General features: G+C 46.1%; 2 protein-coding genes and 3 non-coding genes across 8 annotated transcripts in view; all 5 read left to right on the top strand.

Moving 5' to 3' along the window:
• Positions 1-12,494, top strand: part of slc16a3a (solute carrier family 16 member 3a) — a 242,377-nt gene extending 229,883 nt beyond the window's left edge. Inside the window, exons 4-6 of the mRNA XM_037476146.2 lie at positions 2,868-3,478; positions 3,565-3,745; positions 10,326-12,494. Coding sequence (XP_037332043.2) covers positions 2,868-3,478; positions 3,565-3,745; positions 10,326-10,684 — 1,151 coding nt within the window. The 3' untranslated portion in view covers positions 10,685-12,494. The remainder of the gene's footprint in view (positions 1-2,867; positions 3,479-3,564; positions 3,746-10,325) is intronic.
• On the top strand, positions 23-95 carry trnak-cuu (transfer RNA lysine (anticodon CUU)). Its single transcript has one exon. It is a non-coding gene; the product is annotated as a tRNA-Lys (tRNA).
• trnak-cuu (transfer RNA lysine (anticodon CUU)) lies at positions 385-457 on the top strand. The gene has a single exon. It is a non-coding gene; the product is annotated as a tRNA-Lys (tRNA).
• On the top strand, positions 748-820 carry trnak-cuu (transfer RNA lysine (anticodon CUU)). Its single transcript has one exon. It is a non-coding gene; the product is annotated as a tRNA-Lys (tRNA).
• Positions 12,495-13,035: 541 nt separating the features above from the next.
• Positions 13,036-19,761, top strand: dus1l (dihydrouridine synthase 1-like (S. cerevisiae)). 4 transcript variants are annotated; one of them, XM_037476135.2, is made up of 14 exons: positions 13,036-13,109; positions 14,015-14,297; positions 14,705-14,813; positions 14,904-14,954; positions 15,045-15,157; positions 15,340-15,422; positions 15,735-15,838; positions 15,962-16,109; positions 16,952-17,048; positions 17,277-17,365; positions 17,516-17,685; positions 17,782-17,819; positions 17,927-18,002; positions 18,645-19,761. In XM_037476135.2, exons 2-14 carry the CDS (start codon positions 14,061-14,063, stop codon positions 18,773-18,775), a joined length of 1,446 nt encoding a protein of 481 aa, XP_037332032.2. In that variant the 5' UTR covers positions 13,036-13,109; positions 14,015-14,060; the 3' UTR covers positions 18,776-19,761. The 4 variants fall into 4 exon arrangements, with proteins under 4 accessions (XP_037332032.2, XP_037332029.2, XP_037332033.2 ...); XM_037476132.2 differs by having other exon boundaries at positions 17,779-17,819; XM_037476136.2 differs by lacking the exon at positions 13,036-13,109 and adding an exon at positions 13,116-13,199 and having other exon boundaries at positions 17,779-17,819.
• Positions 19,762-19,772: the final 11 nt, after the last annotated feature.

The following is a 19,772-nucleotide window of genomic DNA, read 5'->3' as shown; positions in this document are numbered from 1 at the left end:
TACTATGGCAACACCCTTCAGTGCCCGGCTAGCTCAGTCGGTAGAGCATGAGACTCTTAATCTCAGGGTCGTGGGTTCGAGCCCCACGTTGGGCGTCCAAACTTTATATGATAATAAGGAAAAGACTGTTGGAACATTATAATGCCGAAGGAAAACCTCAAAATCCAATCTCTATGTAATTTCACAGAAATAGTGCTTATTTGCAAAAGCTGTGGCGGTTCATTTGCAGGACCACTTTTGGTATTGTAATATTTGAGCATTGTTTTGAGAACTTTTTCTAACCTTAGGTGCTAACACGGGTAAACCAATAACCTAACGGCACATGGAAATGGGGGTCACGGCCAGAATAGGTTGCGCCCGTCTACTATGGCAACACCCTTCAGTGCCCGGCTAGCTCAGTCGGTAGAGCATGAGACTCTTAATCTCAGGGTCGTGGGTTCGAGCCCCACGTTGGGCGTCCAAACTTTATATGACAATAAGGAAAAGACTGATGGAACATTATAATGCCGAAGGAAAACCTCAAAAATCCATTCTCTATGTAATTTCACAGAAATAATGCTTATTTGCAAAAGCTGTGGCGGTACATTTGCAGGACCACTTTTGGTATTGTAATATTTGAGCATTGTTTTGAGAACTTTTTCTAACCTTAGGTGCTAACACAGGTAAACAAATACCTTCACAGCACATGTAAATAAGGGTCACGGCCAGAATAGGTTGCGCTCGTCTACTATGGCAACACCCTTCAGTGCCCGGCTAGCTCAGTCGGTAGAGCATGAGACTCTTAATCTCAGGGTCGTGGGTTCGAGCCCCACGTTGGGCGTCCAAACTTTATATGATAATAAGGAAAAGACTGCTGGAACATTATAATGCCGAACGAAAACCTCAAAATCCAATCTCTATGTAATTTCACAGAAATAATGCTTATTTGCAAAAGCTGTGGCGGTTCATTTGCAGGACCACTTTTGGTATTGTAATATTTGAGCGTTGTTTTGAGAACTTTTTCTAACCTTAGGTGCTAACACAGTTAAACCAATAACCTCACGGCACATGGAAATGTGGGTCCCCGCAAGAATAGGTTGCGCCCGTCTACTATGGAAACACCCTTCAGTGCCCGGCTAGCTCAGTCGGTAGATCATGAGACTCTTAATCTCAGGGTCGTGGGTTCGAGCCCCACGTTGGGCGTCCAAACTTTATATGATAATAAGGAAAAGACTAATGGAACATTATAATGCCGAAGGAAAACCTCAAAATCCAATCTCTATGCAATTTCACAGAAATATTGCTTATTTACAAAAGCTGTGGCGGTTCATTTGCAGGATCACTTTTGGTATTGTAATATTTGAGCATTGTTTTGATGTTGTTTCACCATGTCCTGGATGTAAACAGGACCCGATCCATTCACAGCACTGAGAAGTGGTGTGGTGTGGGAGAATTTCGGAAGGTTAAAGACCAGTTAAGCTGCTGCATTCTGCATGAGCTGCAGTGGTCGAATGACGGTAGCAGGGAGACCTGCCAGGAGAGATTTACAGTAGTCAAGGCGGGAGATGACAAGAGCCTGAATCAGTACCTGCGCCGCCTTCTGAGTGAGAAGGCCCCGTATTCTTCTGATGTTGTAGAGCGTGTATCTACAAGATTGTGTTGTCACTGTGATGTTGGCAGTCAGGGAGAGTTGGGAGTCAAGTGTCACGCAGTCAGAGTGGGCGTTAACATGGAGTTGCCAAAGTTAACAGTCAGGTCCTGCATGGGAGATTATTTTCCGGGGAAGATAAGTAGTTTGGTCTTGTCGGGGTTGATTTTCAGGTGGTGAGCGGACATCCACTGAGAGATGTCAGTCAGACAGGCAGAGATCCGTGCTGCCACCTGATTGTCTGAGTGGGGGTGGGAAAGAATTAATTGGGTGTCATCGGCATAGCTGTGGTAGGGAAAACCATGTGAGCGGATGACTGAGTCGAGAGAGTTGGTGTAGTTGGAGAAGAGAAGGGGGCCCAGGACGGCGCTCTGAGGAACTCCAGTAGTAAGAGGACAAGTTTCCGACACAGATCCTCTCCAAGTAACCCGGTTCGTGCGGCCATCAAGGTAGGAGAAGAAGAGAGAGATCGGAATCTGTGACCCCAAGTTCCTAAAGGGAAGAGGTAAGGATCTGGTGGTTTACTGTGTCAAATACTGCAGAAAGGTCGAGAAGGATGAGGATGGAGGAGAGAGAGGCGGCTCTAGTAACGTGGAGTTGCTCTGAGACAGCAAGAAGAGCGGTCTCTGTGGAATGGCCATCCTTGAAGCCTGATTTGTGGGGGTCAAGGAGGTTGTTACAGTAGAGGTAGGAGGAGAGTTGGTTAAAGACAGCACGTTGAATAGTTTTGGACAGAAAGGGAAGAAGAGAGACACGTCTGTAGTTGTTTTCTTCAGAAGGGTTGAGGGTGGGTTTCTTCAAGAGTGGGTTAACTCTTCCCTTCTTCAGAGAGTTGGGAAAACAGAGCATTGTTGAGACCTGAGACAGGTGAGGAAAAGGAAGTTCGGGGGCGATAGACTGTAGAATGTGGGATGGAATGGGGTCGAGCGGGCAGGTGGTGGGACGGGCAGAGGTTACCAAGGTAGGAACTTTGTTAGGAGACGGGTGTGAAACAGGGAAGCGAGGGCGATAGAGGTGAAGTCGGTGGGATACAGGTGGATGGAGGTGGGTTAGAGAAAGAGGAGCGTATGTCAGCAATTTTTTTGGTAAAGTAGGTGACAAAGTCTCCCGGAAGAAGGGTGGAGGGGGGAGGAGGACAGGGGGGTTTGGCACAAAACAATGTATCTGTTTTTTTCGATGGTTAAATATGAAAAATCCAAAGACATAATAACTTTTCCTTTTTTTCCGTTTTTTGCTGCAGGCTTGGGGTTAGCTCTGAACTTCCAACCATCTCTCATTATGCTCAACCGCTACTTTAGTGAGAGGCGTCCTCTGGCCAATGGGCTATCAGCAGCAGGAAGCCCCGTAGCTCTGTGCTGCCTCTCACCACTCGGCCAGGTCCTCCAGTACCAGTATGGCTGGAGGGGGGGCTTCCTTATCTTGGGTGGCCTTCTACTAAACTGTTGCGTGTGCGGGGCCTTAATGAAGCCTCTGGTCGGTCCCAAGGCACTCAAGTCCAAGGTACTGGATTTAGACAACCAAGAAGGACCAGAAAAGATGAAGAAGGTCAAAGCGAAACTGCTGGACTTCTCTGTGTTCAAAGACCGCGGCTTTTTCATCTACACTGTGGCGGCGTCCATCATGGTTTTGGGGCTGTTTGTGCCTCCAGTGTTCATTGTGAGCTATGCCAAGGAGCTGGGGAATGAAGATACCAAATCAGCCCTGCTACTCTCCATCCTGGGCTTCATTGACATTTTTGCACGGCCCACGTGCGGCGTGATTGCCGGACTGAAATGGGTGCGGCCTCGTTGTGTCTACCTCTTCAGCTTCGCTATGCTCTTCAATGGAATCACTGATCTGGTCGGATCACAGGTGGGTAAATGCTTGCTCGTTATGGATCTGGAAAGTCCAGCAGCGGGATGGTGTTTTTTCACATTCTACTACACATGTGTTACCAGGCCAAAGACTACGCCTCGTTGGTGGTCTTTTGCATCTTCTTCGGCCTCTCCTACGGCATGGTGGGTGCCCTGCAGTTTGAGGTTCTCATGGCAATAGTTGGCACTGAGAAGTTCCCTAGTGCCATTGGCCTGGTCCTGCTCATGGAGGCCATTGCTGTGCTGGTGGGCCCCCCTGGTGCAGGTCAGTCAGTGCAAAGATAATTCATTTTAAAGGTTTTTGCTGATAGAAAGCGAAACTCTTGCTAAAATACAAAAACATCCACATTGGAAAATCAGGCTTCATGAGCAAATACTGAAAACGTTGTATTCATTTCTAAAGTCTTGCATTAAGGCATAACTTTATATTGCTTAATTTAAGAGGCTGCGCTACTTGCAGGTGGTGTGCTGTGCCAGATTCTCAATAAAATTAGAAAAAACATTTACGACAAACCCATGGTCATGTAGATACTCATTTAACGGTACATGGAGTTTAGAGGAGGAGGAGAGTCCATGTCGCTAAATACTAACTGAGATCGGCTTGTGCCGTTTTGAAAAAGAAACCTTCCACCGATCAGTTTTCGCACCAGGGGTCCGTTTCAAGAAGGAGGTTCAACAAACTCAAACCCTAAACTCTGAGTTGATTTACCCTGAGATGGGAAACTCTCAGTTTTGGGTTTCAGAACAGCTGTTTGGTTCAATCAACTCCGAGCAGGTTGACTCAAGAGTTGAGCGCGTGCACCACCACAGTATAAAGGCAGCATGAATGAAGCCGTGATGAAATGGGGCGATGGTGGCGCATGGAGTAGTGCAGTGCGCTGGGGGCCGCAAGCTTTGTGGTTTGAATCGCGGCTGCCCCATGTGCCATGTCGAAGTGTCCCTGAGCAAGACGCCTAACCCCTAATTGCTCCCCAGGCAAAAATGTAATGCATGGGTTATAATGCAATGTAAGTCGCTTTGGATAAAAGCGTCAGCTAAAATAAGATGTAAAACAACAATGGCAAAAAACAATCGGTCGGCATACGTCACCCCTGTTGGGCTTGAAATATTAATGCAAGCGTACAGCGAGTATGAATCGTAATTAGAAACAAAAGCAACATGCTTCTGCAGCAAACGACACAGCAATACACACCATGCTCATATTTCAATCAGGAGAGACTCACTAAATAGTAAAACAATCATTCATTACACAAGCATCAAATATGAATTGTACGAGGTCTTTGGCGATTGGACTCAGTCATGACGTACTATCCCTGAAGGCAGGGATACTGAGATCCAATAGGCCTAATCCCCCTGATGGTGGTGGTGTAAGGTAACAGCAGCAGTAGCAGCAACCTGATGACGAACCATGAACAACGCTAATGCCAACTGGAAGTGATTGGGGTAGAGGAGGGTCTTATTTTGTTCTTATGTGGAAACTGCCCTAAAATCCGCCTGATTCAGAATACGAATGAATGAGGAAATGAAAGCGCGCTGTGTCATTGGCTGGCTGCTGTCAGAGGGAGGAGCCTGTGAAAGAAATTCAAGGTTTCTTGAAGGAAACCGGCTCCCGACCAGGTTAGGTTGACAGGCTCAGTTACCATAGCGACTGACCGTAGGGTTCAGGGTTTAGCTGAGGCTAAGCGACATGGCTTAGTCCTTCCTCCTTGATGCCCCTCTTTCCCCGTAAACCCTCTTCGGGGTCGCGGACAAGCTCCACACGGAGAGGTGGCAGGCTGAGGCGCTCAATGCTTTCCTTCCCCGTCGACACCACGTCCGCGCCCACATCAACCGTCTGGGGCTGAGACTCAACGCCAGGAAGAGTGTACTGTCCCCATTGCAAGGGACCACCTTCCTGGCGTGATCTGTGATTCGACCATGACGCGGGGACATCTGTCTCCCGCTCGAGTAGCTTCGATCCTCTCTGCAGCCAAGCTAGGCCAGTTACTCATCGGCCTAGCTCTTTTGACTCAACGCCAAGCTAGGCCAGCTACTAGGTCGGCTGGCAGCAGCATCAAACGTGATCCCTTGCGGCCTGTTGCACTTTAGACCGTTACAGTGGTGGCTCAGAGCCAAGGGGTTCTCCCCGAGGGGAAACCAGCGCCGTCTGATCAAGGTCACTCGGCGTTGCCTGTGGGCTCTGGCCATATGGTGGTCCCTCGGGAAACTCGTTTTTATTCCAGAGTACCTAGACCAGGGGGCAGACGCCCTGACAGGGGCCGAGGCCCGGGGACTGGAGACTCCATCCCGAGGTGGTGGAGCTCCTGTGGAGAAGCGGTCTTACCGAGGTAGACCTGTTTGCCTTCAGAGAGACGACTCACTGTCCTCTGTGGTTCTCCCTCACGCATCCTGCCCCGCTGGGTGCAGTGCCGGTGCAGTGCAGGTGCAGGCGTGGCCGAGGTCATGTCTCTACGCTTTTTCCCCGGTTGCTCTGCTCCCAGGGGTTCTGGAGAAGGTCCATCAGGGCGGCGTCAGTCTACTGTTAGTAGCCCCGTTCTGGCCGGCACGAATATGGTTGGCGGACCTTATATCCCTCCGTAGGCATCGGGGTCCATCGTTCACCCCCGCCCGGAGCTATGGAAACTATGGGCGTGGCACCTGAGGGGGCCCGCCTCTTAGAATCTGGTCTCTCGACCGAGGTCATGGAGACCATCCTCCACTCCAGAGCCCCCGCCGCAAGGAAGGCGTATTCCGGTGGGTGGAGGCCCATTGCCACTTGGTGTGGGGAACGACAGCTAGACCCAGTTAACTGCCCGGTCGGTTACATTACATTACATGTCATTTAGCTGACGCTTTTATCCAAAGCGACGTACAATAAGTGCATTTCCACATAGAGATACAAACTCAGAAGAACAAGTAACAAGAAAGTAAATGTTTCATCAAATAAGCAGTTTCAAAACATGTTATAGAAAAGTGCCATTATAAGTACAATTTAAGTGCTACCATTTGTTAGTGCTACGGTTTGCTAGTGTTTGAGTCAAGGTAGAGTCTAAAAAGTGTACTGTACTGACGCACAGCATTCCTTCTTAATTATTGTGGTGTGTGTGTGTGTGTGAAGAGAGCCAGCAGACGGTTAAAAAAAACTCCGGCAGAGAGAGGAAAAGAGAAAGAGATCAGTGCGTGAAGTAAAAAAACTAAAAACTGGTTCGAGCCAAATGAAGAAAAAAAAAATCTCCGACAGGCAGAGACGCAACGCGAGTCGCATTCTTACGAACCACGTCTTAATAAACCCCACGTTTACCTAAACTCTACTAGTTAACAACAACCGAAGTAAAAAAAATAAATCTGAAGCCGAAGAAATCCTTTAAATTTATGGCGAACCTGACGACAGAGAGGGAGAGAGAGCTGTTCACTTCTCAGTGTTCTGTGTGTGAGTGAGCCGAGCGGGACACAGCAACACAGACAGTATGTGTGTAGGGGAGGGGCGCTGTGACTACCAGCCAATGAGGACTTTTATTCAATCCGAGCACAGATATTGACTCGTATTACTCTTATAATGCTCATACTCGCCAAAAGTGCTTTATCTGTACCGGATACTCGTTTCAGCCGAGTATCCGGCTCATCTCTACTAAAAAGGTGTGTCTTGAGGTTTCGACGGAAGATGTAGAGGCTCTCTGCAGTCCTGATGTCGTCGGAGAGCTCATTCCACCATCTGGGAGCCAGGACAGCGAAGAGTCATTATCTCGCCGAGTGCTTTTCTCTCAGTGAGGGAGGAACAAGCAGCTTGGCCGATGCAGATCGGAGTGTGCGGGTTGGGATGTAGGGTTTCACCATGTCCTGGATGTAGACTGGTCCCGATCCATTCACAGCATGGTACGTCAGTACCAATGTTTTGAACTGGATGCGGGCAGCCACTGGTAACCAATGAAGAGAATGGAGAAGTGGTGTGGTTTTTGAAGTATTTGAAGACCATTCGAGCTGCTGCATTCTGGATGAGCTGCAGTGGTCATATGGCTGTACCTGGGACACCTGCCAGGAGAGAGTTACAGTAGTCAAGGCGGGAGATGAGGCGGGAGAGAAGAGCCTGAATCAGTACCTGTGCCGCCTTCTGAGTGAGAAGGGGTCGTATTCTCCTGATGTTGTAGAGCGTGTATCTACAGGATCGTGTCGTCGCTGCGATGTTGGCAGTCAGGGAGAGTTGGGAGTCGAGTGTCACGCCGAGGTTCCTGGCACTCTGAGTGGGCGTTAACACGGAGTCGCCGAAGTTAACAGTCAGGTCCTGAGTGGGCGAGTTTTTTCCAGGGAAGAAAAGTAGTTTGGTCTTTTCGGGGTTGATCTTCAGGTGATGGATGGACATCCACTGGGAGATGTCAGTCAGACATGCAGAGATCCGTGCCGCCACCTGAGGCGGTTCAGCGCTGGAGTTCCTGCAGGAACGTTTCTCCACAGGTTTGTCCCCATCTACTATCAAAGTATATGTGGCGGCCCTGTCGGCAACTCATGCCCCACTAGATGGGCGTTCTCTGGGGAGACACCCACTGGTATCCCGCTTCCTTCGTGGCACCCTGAGGCTGAGGCCAGCAGCCAGCACTAGAGTACCGTCTTGGGACCTGGCCATCGTACTAGAAGGTCTCTCCGGTGCTCCTTTCGAGCCCATCGCAGAGGTTGCAGTGAAGTATGTGGCTCTTAAGACCCTCTTCCTGCTTGCTATTTCTTCCCTCAAAAGAATTGGAGATATGCAAGCCCTCTCGGTGGCCCCCTCGTGCTTGGAATTTGCACCCGGCATGGTGAAGGCGTTCTTACTACCTTCCCCCGGCTATATTCCTAAGGCTCCGTCCACTACAGTTGTTCATGTGTTTCGAACCACCCAATACTGGGGGCCTAAGCAGAGGATAAGCAAGTGGGTGGTTGAGGCCATCTCACTTGCTTATGAATCCGACGGTCAGCCTCCACCTTTGGCTTTCCGGGCCCATTCTACCAGGGGTATGGCGGCTTCTAAAGCCCTTTTATCGGGTAAAGTATCGCTGCACGACGATTGTGGCGGCAGGCTGGTCCTCTCCCCACACGTTCGTGAGGTTGTATCGTCTAGACCTTAACTCCACGCCAGGAGCGCAGGTGTTCTCGTCTGAGTGTGCGCACTGACTTCACACTACGGTCACTTGCTCATATGGCAGAGTGGTTATTGGCGTTGCCACAGCGTTTCCACGCAGCTCGAGTTCCCTGAGAGGGAACGTCTCCGGTTACGAATGTAATATAGTTAAGACGCTGGGTGTCAATGCCATACTCCCAGCTTGCCCGTGGCACTTGATTCGGCCGTTCAGAGATGAATGGTCCTGCCCTTCGGGTCCCTTAATAGCTTCCTGGTCCGGGCGTTGCCCGCCTATGACGTACCAGCTCGCCATTGGTTAGATTTCACACGTGCTTCATGACGCGGTCACGCAGAGGCGGTCACGCAGAGGCGGTCACGCAGCGTTTCCACGCAGCGTCTCGTTCCTTTCAGGGAACTAAGGTTACATTCGTAACCGGAGACGTTTATCTCCCTTTCTGAAACAGGCAACCCAAGGTTTCCCTTATCTCACAGTTAACAAACTCAAAGTTTCCACTATACCCGCTTCTTGAAACAGACCCCAGGCGTTACTCTGATTTGTCTCCTCTGCAGGGGCATCACAGAGAAAACCAATAATGTGTCGGAATGGTAAAGGTTTATACTTCTCATCCAATCACAATACAAATCACTATCCAGATGGGGCGATTTATCTGGATAGGTTATTTTTGTAGGTGTGTTTTTGAACAATAAGTGGAAAACAAGCCAAAATGAAATAGGAGTAAAGGCTATTTTTTAAATGTAAGTGGTAGAAAGTAGAGATATTTGCGTGAAAATGTAAGGAGTAGAAGTAAAAAGTAGTCTGAAAAATAAATACTCCAGTAAAGTATAGATACCTTACTTAAGTAGAAGTTTTGGGTAACAAAGTATTTGTAGTTACTGGACACCTCTGCTTAATGGCTTCCTTTTTCAGAAACTGCAGGTTGCTGCTTTGTACATATACAAAAGATATTTCATCATGTGCAGAATTGGATCTTATATCATATTTGCATCAAATCAAAAATACGGTCAACTAGCCGTATGTTCCCGGTTCCGCTTCCCCTTATTATTATATTATATAGATATTGTGGCAAACCGGGGGAAGGGAGGCCAGATACAGGTATAAAACATGAGGCTCGAAGGCAGTAATTGTAAAACAAAAAGGGTCCTTTTAATAACAAGGTCAAAATAATGCCTCCTTAGGCCAACTTCCAACAGAAAGAGTTAGTTAGTGCCCCCAGTCTTCTCCACCGTGTCACCGGCTCCTTTGTCCTGTTAGGGGCAGAGGAGAGGAGAGTCCTGGTTGTTACCTCTTCTCAGCGCTCCTCTCTCTCATGTTGCGTCGGTCTCCGTCCCTCTCTCAGTGTCGTCGTCTTCTTCTTCTTTTTGTTGTTGTTGTTATTCAGGGGTTGGCATCCATTCTATAGGTGCATTACCGCCACCTTCTGCCTCTCTCAGTGTCTGCTCTGCGCCCAAGATATATCCTCCATCTCCAATTAGCTGATGGCCCGCAGGTGTGACCAATGCCACGTCCCTCGTGGCTGCAGTACCTGCACAGGATAATATATCCTTCTTATCACCTCCTCAATCGGAGCGTGGAGCTCCGCCTCCTGTGCTTGGTTCCTCCCCTGTTTTGCCACAATATAGTTAAGGCCTTGCTAACATACGTGCAGACTTGGTGTGACAAATCGATTGTAAGTCCAGAGGGAGCACATTAACTAGGTTTATATCTTTATGACTTTTTCTTTTTCATCCTCTCATCTGTCTTTCTGTCTCTCCACAGGCCGACTTCTTGATGCCACCAAGAACTACATGTGGGTTTTCTTGCTGGCAGGAAGTGAGGTGGTCCTCTCTGCCGTGGTTCTGGCCACTTGTAACTTTCTGTTCATCAGAAAAAAGTCCTCAGCTTTGGCAGACAAGCTTGAGAGTATCACAGTGACGCATGATGCCAAGCCTTCAAAGATGAGTGAGGAAGAGGAGAAGAGAGCAAGAGAGGGGCAAGAGAAGGAGACAGAGGAGGAGGAGATACACAACGAGAGAGTAGAGGAAAGCAAAACAGTGTGCTCAAAGGAAGTGGAAAGGTTCTTGAAAGAGCAATGTCAAAATGGCGACACGGCTACAAACCCTGAAACCTGCCTGTGATTAGGAGCTTAGGGATGGAGGTGTCGAGAACTGTGAGGTGTTCTAATGACACTAATAGATTGTTGTGCATTCTTCAAAATCAGTGACCGGCGGGGGCTCATTGGTGTTAATGACGTATGAAATAGAAAAGGTTTTTTTAGAAAGGTTTCATCACTAAATGTCTCATAGAATAACTCTGTTTTTGCTTTGCTGTGATCATATCATTCATTTTATTTGGATGTGGCCACCAGCAAATTAAATCAAGAAGTCATTTTGAGACGATATTCTATATTAGAAATAGAAATAAATATGCTGACTACGAATATATATATCTTCTTTGTTTTAGTAGCACCATTCATAAATGTTCCCTCTTGATCTCTTTGAGAGGGGTTCTTTAGACAAAAAGGGTTCTAATAATAAAACCCTTTGTCTCATGAAGAACTTTTGAAAAACCACTTTTACAAATATTCAACTATTCTCTTTTATTCTTATTCAAGTATTTCTGCTTAAAAAGTAGCACTAAACCGCTAGAGGCATAGCTAAGATTAGCTGGCTAACCGCTAACCCAAGTCAGCTGGGAACGTGCTAGCCCCTTTGCTTACTGCGTGAGAGCTAGTTTGCCTCTTACTAACTATTAGCAAACAATGCCTCAGTGAAATGATTTAGCAGGAACAAGGATTATCATTAGATAACAGTGGATGGTGCATTGAGCTATGATAACTTCCTGCGGCTCTCGGCACAGTCAAACTGTTTGCTGTATTACAAAACGATACCTGCTGTTTTTGGAAAGGACAGTATATTTATGAGATGCTTTGAATTTGGTGGATGGGCCAACATTAGTTGTTTGTTTGTTTTTTTGATTGGACAGTATACATATAAAAGAAAAACAATATAATCACGCCATGCTGATCCTTTAAAAATGAAAGACTACTTTTATGCTTAGAAGGTGTAATACTGAGTTATAACAGCTTAGCCGTTTTGGTAGAAGCTGTTTTTTTATTAATGCTTCAAATGGTCAATGTTTGCTGTGATTTTTTAAAAGAATCCCCTCAGCTGCTGCTATCATCCTCTTGTAGTTATCTTGAAGATGGATTTGATGTTTCAGTGAGAAGTTTCTGTTCTATCGGTAATAACTGGTTAATAATGGTTGCTACATGCAAGTTGTGGGTCTCATATAGTTATTTTGTGATTTGTCCTTGGGTTATAAACAGGACCTAAATATTCTCCACACCTTTCCCATGGTCTCTATCACCATGTCCCGTGTCCTTGAGGTAAAATCTGGCACCCAAACAATTTTTTCCAAGCAAGCTTACATTGTGGCCTAAGATTTGTACAGGAAAAAATGGGGTTGAGCCCAACCAAACTGACCTGCTGCTGGGAAAACTAATACGACTTTTAGGGAGTATCGCTAAATTGAAGACATTTTCCTTGAAAATACGATATTAAAAGGGAAAGTTTATTTAAAACTGGGTTTCTTTTTAGTGTGTGGAAAGTGTCACTCAGTTTAGACAAGGGCCGTAAAGTCTATTTTATCATTCAAGTTCGTAAAACAGTGGTGTGGGTTTTCTTTTTGACAAAGCATCTGCAACAGGGGGAAAAAATATTTTATTTTTATTTCATTATTCTTCTATATGACTATAACTATTTTATTCTATGTACGACAGCGGAATACCATGCTTTCCCTAGATTTATTTGGTTCTCTCTTAGAAAATTGTGACTCATTGTGATTTAAATGTGAATTTAATTGTGATAAATCTGTTTCTGACAGAAAACCGTGCACTTGAACCTGGTACACCCACACACACCCACACACAGTATGTGTGTGGGTGTGTGTATATATATATATATATATATATATATATATATATATATATATATATATATATATATATATATTATATACTATATTCCTGCTGAATGTCACTGATATCTGGCAAAACTTACTGAGTTGTTCTTTGTCCAATCAAATATAACTTCTGAGAAACATCCTGTCTAAACCAATTGTATGTATGTAATTGTTATTGCTAACATAAATCAAGTAATCTTCGTGTGTGTCTCTTTTGAGCAATATGTCACTGATATCTGTTGTGTTGTGATATCTGACCGGGCATTTATTTGAGTTCTTGCGAGAATGGGTTTTAATACTATTTATCATAATTACTATAATAATAATAATGCTCATTCATACGTATCCAGCATCATAACTACATCTCTGATGTTGATAACAAACTAAACCGTTTGAAATTGAGCATTTATTATTTAAATTATATGTATCACTACCGAAACAATGTTATGGGTGAGACAGCTGACCGGACCAAGATGGCCGCCATATGCGGACGTTTCGCTACTGTCATCTTGCTTCTGTACACCATGCCGGAAGGGGGCGACCACAGCAAATAGGTGGATACGAACAATTATTTCTAAGAAGAAGAAGAAGAACGCCCAGGTAATGTTTCCCGACGGTTCTATTTCGCCGTTGCACACATTTGGAATGTGATGCGTGAGGAAATACTCCACTAACCCCACAATATTGCAGGTGAAACAATAATATATTAAAATATATAGCGAAATGGTGACGTAACGTTACAGTTAGAACGTGACAAGGGCGGCGCGTGACGCTGCCAGACGAACAGACCCGCGCTAGCGTTGTGCCTTTGTACCGCGGTGCTGCATCATGTGCTTCATGGCAACCCGGTGCGCGTAGCTCTGCTAGCTAAACGTTACGGTGCGGTTCATGCTCGTAAACAAACAAGACTGTTGGTTCTCATCCGTGGTCCCTGGTCAGCTGGGAAGTTGGCCGTCTTAAAATCAAGAAATAAGTTACATCATTCATATTTGGTACGAATAACTAACGTTATATACGAAAAACCGCCGATACAGCAACTTTAAACAAAATGCCAATGAAGCTAATAATACAACTTACAGTAACTGAGCTAACGATGCATTCAGCAACTTCGCAAGTTAAACCTTCAGTGTCAGTAAATTCAGACACCTTGTGGGAAGTCCATGAATTGGTTAATCAACTAACTTAAAATACAAGACATACATTTGTATTTTTTTTAAATCCGTAGTAAGTCAATGTAGGGGGAATGAGTAGGCCAGACACAATGTTGGTGTTGAAAAGACACCTTAGAGTGCCAGAGAAAAGTTCCAGGGTTGTGAAATGATTTCACATTTATCCCATTATTTTCATCATAAGCTCTTATGTTTTGAAATTCAACACAGTTGAAGACGTTCACAGCAGCCCGGGATGAAATTTGGTGGAACGACTGGGTGCCACAACAAAATCCCAAATCTTTTCCCCCCTGTGTGCCTCTCCTTAGTTTGTCCATTACGTCTACCACTTTGCAGAGTCTTTCGTTTGTTTCCACCTCCTCCGCCTGTAAAGTCGACTGTGATGGCCAAGCTCCAAGGCTTCGAGTTCTGGAGGAAGACCCTGAAGGAGGCCCGCTTTGTGGTGGCCCCCATGGTGGACCAGAGCGAGCTTGCTTGGCGCCTGCTGAGCCGCCGTCACGGCGCCCAGCTCTGCTACACCCCCATGCTGCACGCCCAGGTCTTTGTTCGCGACGCCAACTACAGGCGGGAAAACCTGTACAACGAGGTGTGTGAGGAGGACCGACCTCTCATCACACAGGTGAGGATCCACGTGGGCGCAGTCAACATCTCGTCACAAGCCTTATGAACCCTCGTGAAGAGTGTATCTTTTAACCTGGAACCAATTTTAACATGTTAATTAATAATATGCATCTGCCGCCGCCGCCAAAGCAGGGGGCAAAAATAAGTCTGATTGCCTATAATTCTATGAAAAAAATATCTGTTTATTACCTCAGTAAACATGGTCTCCGTCCAGACTGTAAATGAAACGCGCATGCCGAGACGACCCACTCCTCTGCATGTTTTGCCTCAATACTGGACCAATTCTAAAAAACAGTTCCCATAACTCGCACATAAAGACCCGGGAAAAAAAAGACTTCACAATACCAGCATTCGCCTTTACCAAGGTTCCTCACGGAATGCAGTGTCGCTTTCCCTGTGTGTCAGTTTTGTGCCAACGACCCGGAGGTGTTCCTCCAGGCTTCTCTCCTGGCCCAGGACTACTGCGACGCCATCGACCTCAACCTGGGCTGTCCGCAGATGATCGCTAAAAGAGGTACGCATCAGGGTTTACAACTTCAGGGGGGGGGTGTAACAGTCGGCCAAAGCCTACCAGTCTGACCCCTTTCCATGCTTTCTTTCTAAGGACACTACGGAGCTTTCCTCCAAGACGAGTGGGAGCTGTTAGAGAAAATGGGTAAGTCAGCCTTACGACTCTGGGATGAGCTATCGCTGTCGAAAGGCACCAGTGTCCCCCCTTGACAGCTGACATTCGCTCATTTAACAGTCCGGTTGGCGCACGAGAAGCTCTCGGTGCCCATCACATGCAAGATCCGTGTGTTCAAGGAGCTGGAGAGGACGGTCGGCTATGCCCAGATGCTGGAGAAAGCTGGGTGTCAGGTGTGATATTAAAGCGCAACCAAACGGAGATCCGCTGTCCTTTTTTAGAAATATAAATTCTAATTATATAAATATAAAGCTTTTTCCTTGCTTATACATATTCGTCTGTGAAATCTCACCAGCTTCAGGAAGCCATCGGAAGGGTGTCATAACCGTCCTGAATCTCGCCTTTGTCTTCCCAGCTGCTCACAGTGCACGGCCGAACCAAAGAGCAGAAAGGGGCTTCGACGGGCATCGCTAACTGGGAGCACATCGCGGCAGTACGGTGAGCGGCCGCCACCCACTTTCAAGGATGTGTCACATCAACATTTGAGCAGCAATGGACCAGCTCTTCTGATTGGCATCTATCAGTCAGCTCTCAGGGCTCAATGGGACATTTCGTCCTGAGTGAACAAATCCTCCTGCCTGTAGCAGCGCGTATCCATCTCGAAACTAGGCTGAGTGCCATATAGTCCGGCTGTATTTATGAAAAGACAACCGTTGTCCAAAGATAGGCACCTCGCTCTCAAATAATCTAGATTTAGAATTGACAGAGCGAATGTGAATGGTGAATTTGTGTGTTGTTCCTCTGCTGCAGGAAGGCAGTGAACATTCCAGTGTTTGCTAACGGTAACATTCATCACCTGAGCGATGTGGAGCGCTGCATTCAGGAGACGGGGGTGCAAGGAGTCATGAGTGCAGGTCTACGATGTCCCATTATGTACTTAGTTCAGGGTGTTAATGGATGATATCTGATGTGCATTTGTGCTCAGGATTTGCCTCTTTATGAAATTATTTTCGTGTATTCTCAATAATTTATTTTAGAGGGGAACCTCCACAACCCGGCGCTGTTTGAGGGATGCAGTCCCCCCATATGGGAGATGGCAGAGGAATACCTGGATGTGGTGAAGGAGCACCCCCCCTGCACTCTGTCCTATGTACGAGCACACCTCTTCAAGCTCTGGCACCACACGTATGTGTCTCTTTCTGTGTGTGTGCGCCTGCGTATGCCTTTACCATCTTCCTCCATGCAATTAGGCCAAGATAGACCATATAGTATTCATCCTCATATTAATATTGTAAAAGCAATCACAGTACACGATTAAAACTAAAGAACCTTGTCATCATTGGGCTTGAAATCAGATGACGTCCCTGTAGCTTTCTCAGCAGTCGAAGGCTTAGGAGTAGGAAATGTTAGGTTCTGCCGAATGGACCCCAATGCAGAATGATTTTAAAACTAGCATTATTTCTACTGACTAGCAGTGCAGTAAATTAAGTCTATGAGAAAATAACCTCTCTCTTGATTACATCCATCAGTAAACATGAGTTCATGGTCTCTAGTTTCAAGTCTTCTTCAATACAGAAGGATGTTCATTGAGAGGCGTGGAAATCTCCTAAAATGCATCTGAATGCAGATGCGAATTATCCTGCATCCATCAGGGGTCTGGTTTCATTTCATTTCTGTGTACTAATTACATTTTGCTGATATTCCCTTTGTTCTCCGATATTAGCCGCTCTGTTTCACAATGACAATGAAATTCAATGTGGTGCTGTTCTGTGGGAAGATGCGACTTAGTAGCTGAGTGAGAAATGTCTGCCAGCTGCTGGGCTAGTTCATGTATATAATATGAATCTTAATACTGCTTGTGTTAAACTTATTTAAGACCTCTAAAGGAATGATCAGGAAGCCAAAATCGATGAGCCAGTTTCCATCCTGCAGCACTATAGTTAGTTTGGGTGTCCACTGACCTTTTACTTTATGCTGGGAACACATCTCGCAAATTCATTTAGAGCTCTGTGTGTGTGTGCGTGTAGACTACAGATCCACCAGGACCTGAGAGAGGAGCTGGCCAAGGTGAAGACCATCGAGGGGTTGGCCGGGGTCAGCAAACAGCTGCGGCTGCGCTGCCAGGTAAGCGCACACAGCGGCGTTACAAACCATGTACTGAGGAGGTCGTGAATGTTTCAGCAGCAGCGCATGCACGACGACGAAGAGGAGGAAAAGGGAGACTTTGAGTTCATCTCAATAATCTTTAATGCATATGGCTTTATACAAAACCCAGATACTGGTCCGTTACTGCCACAAACCAGCATGGCCGAATTGCTGATCGGACTCATTATACATCGCTGTCCTGTGCAGGAGGAGATTGCCAAAGGAAAGGACGCAGAGGAGAAGGAGGGCAGCCTGCCGTTCCCTCACTGGATCTGCCAGCCCTACGTCAGGCCAGCGTGAGTCCCCATCTCTCGTTGTTTTTCCTCATTGTGATCCTTTCACTTTGACACGGTCTTCATACGACCGCAAGCTCTGCATCGAGTGATGTGAAGAAGAGTGCTGAGCGCCAAGCCAGCGTTCTATGATCTGACCGGCTGTTCATACAGGCCGAAGGAACCGGAGGTCAACGGCGACGGCAAAATCTCAGAGGTGAAGAAGGCGGTGTGTCAGAAGAGGGCGCTGGAGGACTTTGACGCAGCGGCCGACACTCTCTCCAAAAACAAGCAGAAGAAGAGATCCCGAAACCCGCACAAGAACTTTTGTCCCGAGCACAAGCGTGAGTCCGACCCGCCACTTTCCCGTCAGGCCGACCAGTTCCTCTTTGAATGAAATAGCGTGATAAAAACACTGCCGCCCCCTCTCTCCCTAGCAGCCAAGTACATCAAGTGTGAGCAGTGCGGGAACCCAAAGGTCAGTGTGTTTGTACTGAAGATGTGTGCACCCTACGTGGCATTCTGTGAATGTCCAAAGAAATGTATACACTATTATTTATTAATAAGGGTTATTTTGCTCCGCAGGGCAATAAATGTGACTTCAACCTTTGTCGAAGCTGCTGTAAGAAGAAGGCCTTCAAGGAGGTGGCTGACTGCCCAAGTCAGTACATGTACAGAAACTGTCAGAAAATGTTCTATAAGCACTGATCATTATTACTTCTTTGGAAAAATGATCATTTACCTCATATATGGCAAATAATAACTCGTCGAAAAACCAGGCTCATCAAACCCGTCTCGTTTTGCAGATTTCAACAGCCACCAAGCCTGATTTTAATAGTGAGGGGTAAAAGTACTCTGGCGAGCTCCTTCCTTTTGAATTTGCTCTGTAACAGATTTTCTTGACTTTGGGAAACACCCAGTGGGTCGCTGGAACCTTTGCTTAATGGGATGCATGCAGACGCAGAGTAAAAATGGATGTTGAGATTTGCGCGGTAACTAGAGAAAACAAGCTAAGCTAATAAGCTACATACACACAACAGCATATGAAGATATTTATGTACACTCGCTTTTAGAACTAAACCTCAAGTGGACTTATTGTCCCTCCTCCGTTCATGGGAACGACATCATTATTTCATCTAAATGTAACACTGGTCATCTTTCATATGAAGGAACGACACTGTATCTGGTTTTCTTTGGTTCGTCTCTGGGTCACGTTGTCCATCTTTATTCACCAATAATGGTCCGAAGAAACATGACTCTTTCACTTTATTCAATAGAAACTAATCCAACCTTTGATTGACAGGCCACGGGTTGAGGTTCAAAACCAGGGCTGAGAAAAAGAAAGCTGAGGAGGAGGAGAAGAAGGGCTCGGCGGCAGAGACGGATACGAGTGCAGCGCTGCAGGAGCAGTCCGAGGCACGGCTGCTACTATGAGCAGGACCGAGTCTGCCTCCACATGCACAAACTGTACTCTAGTTTCCGCACTCGGCCCTCATGGCTCAAGAGTCCTGCTTCCGGAACATTTCTCTGACCATTAGACAAGTCGATGCCCTGTAAACATTTTAACCTACAAAATTCTATCACAGTGTGAACCCTGCTGCAAGGCTACTGTTGGACCTACCTTGATGCATGCTTCTGGATGATGATTAAAAAGGAGGTAATTCGATTGGTTTGTGCATGCTGAGGGAGCCAATCATGACTATTCAGATGTACGAAATAGAAGAGACTCTTTTTGGATGGACATCAATCAGCAGATAACCATAAAGTAACAAATCACATCTTATTTTCAACATAATGGATCAGCGTGGGATTTATTTCCTCCTTTTTTCTGATGGGACAGTTTGGAAGATTTTCTCTACTCATTTTATTTTTAAGACAAGTATTTAGCCTTTAAAAACCATTAAGCTAAAGTTTGCATTTTCCGCCTCTTTTTGTCTGGGTGAAGTCAGGGTTGCTTGCATTTTGGGCCTTTTTGGCCAGAACTTCCGCTGCTTATTAAGATATGCAAAGAGGTAGCACCATCAAGGTGGTGCTCAGCGGCTAAGACAGCTGTGTAATTGTGCATGCGCTGTTTTTTATTTTAATTATTCCCTGTATATTAAAGTGTTCAGTCTGACTTGACTGAGGAGCACAAATCCTCGGGGCTAGCTTAGCTCTATGAAAAGACATTGTTCACTAGCTTACTTGCTAACGAGACATTTACTGCAGGATAGCGGTTTAGAAGTGATTCTAGTCTTTGTGCTAACATGGCCTCATCTCACTTAAAGCCCCCTGAAATGTTTTGAGAACTGCTCCTCTGACTTTTTTTTTGTTGAACATAATGTCATTTTAAGAAAATGATCTTTTTAAGTTTTACTATGGAACCATCTCCAGCTTTTAAAATTGCAATTGCTAACTTTTATTAAAATCCCATTTTGTCATATTTTGCTTT

This window comes from Pungitius pungitius, chromosome 12 (assembly GCF_949316345.1).
Source record: "Pungitius pungitius chromosome 12, fPunPun2.1, whole genome shotgun sequence".
In the NCBI taxonomy this organism is placed as follows: Eukaryota; Metazoa; Chordata; class Actinopteri; order Perciformes; family Gasterosteidae; genus Pungitius; species Pungitius pungitius.
The sequence above is the reverse complement of the archived record's forward strand: the minus strand, read 5'-3'. Positions and strand labels throughout refer to the sequence as shown.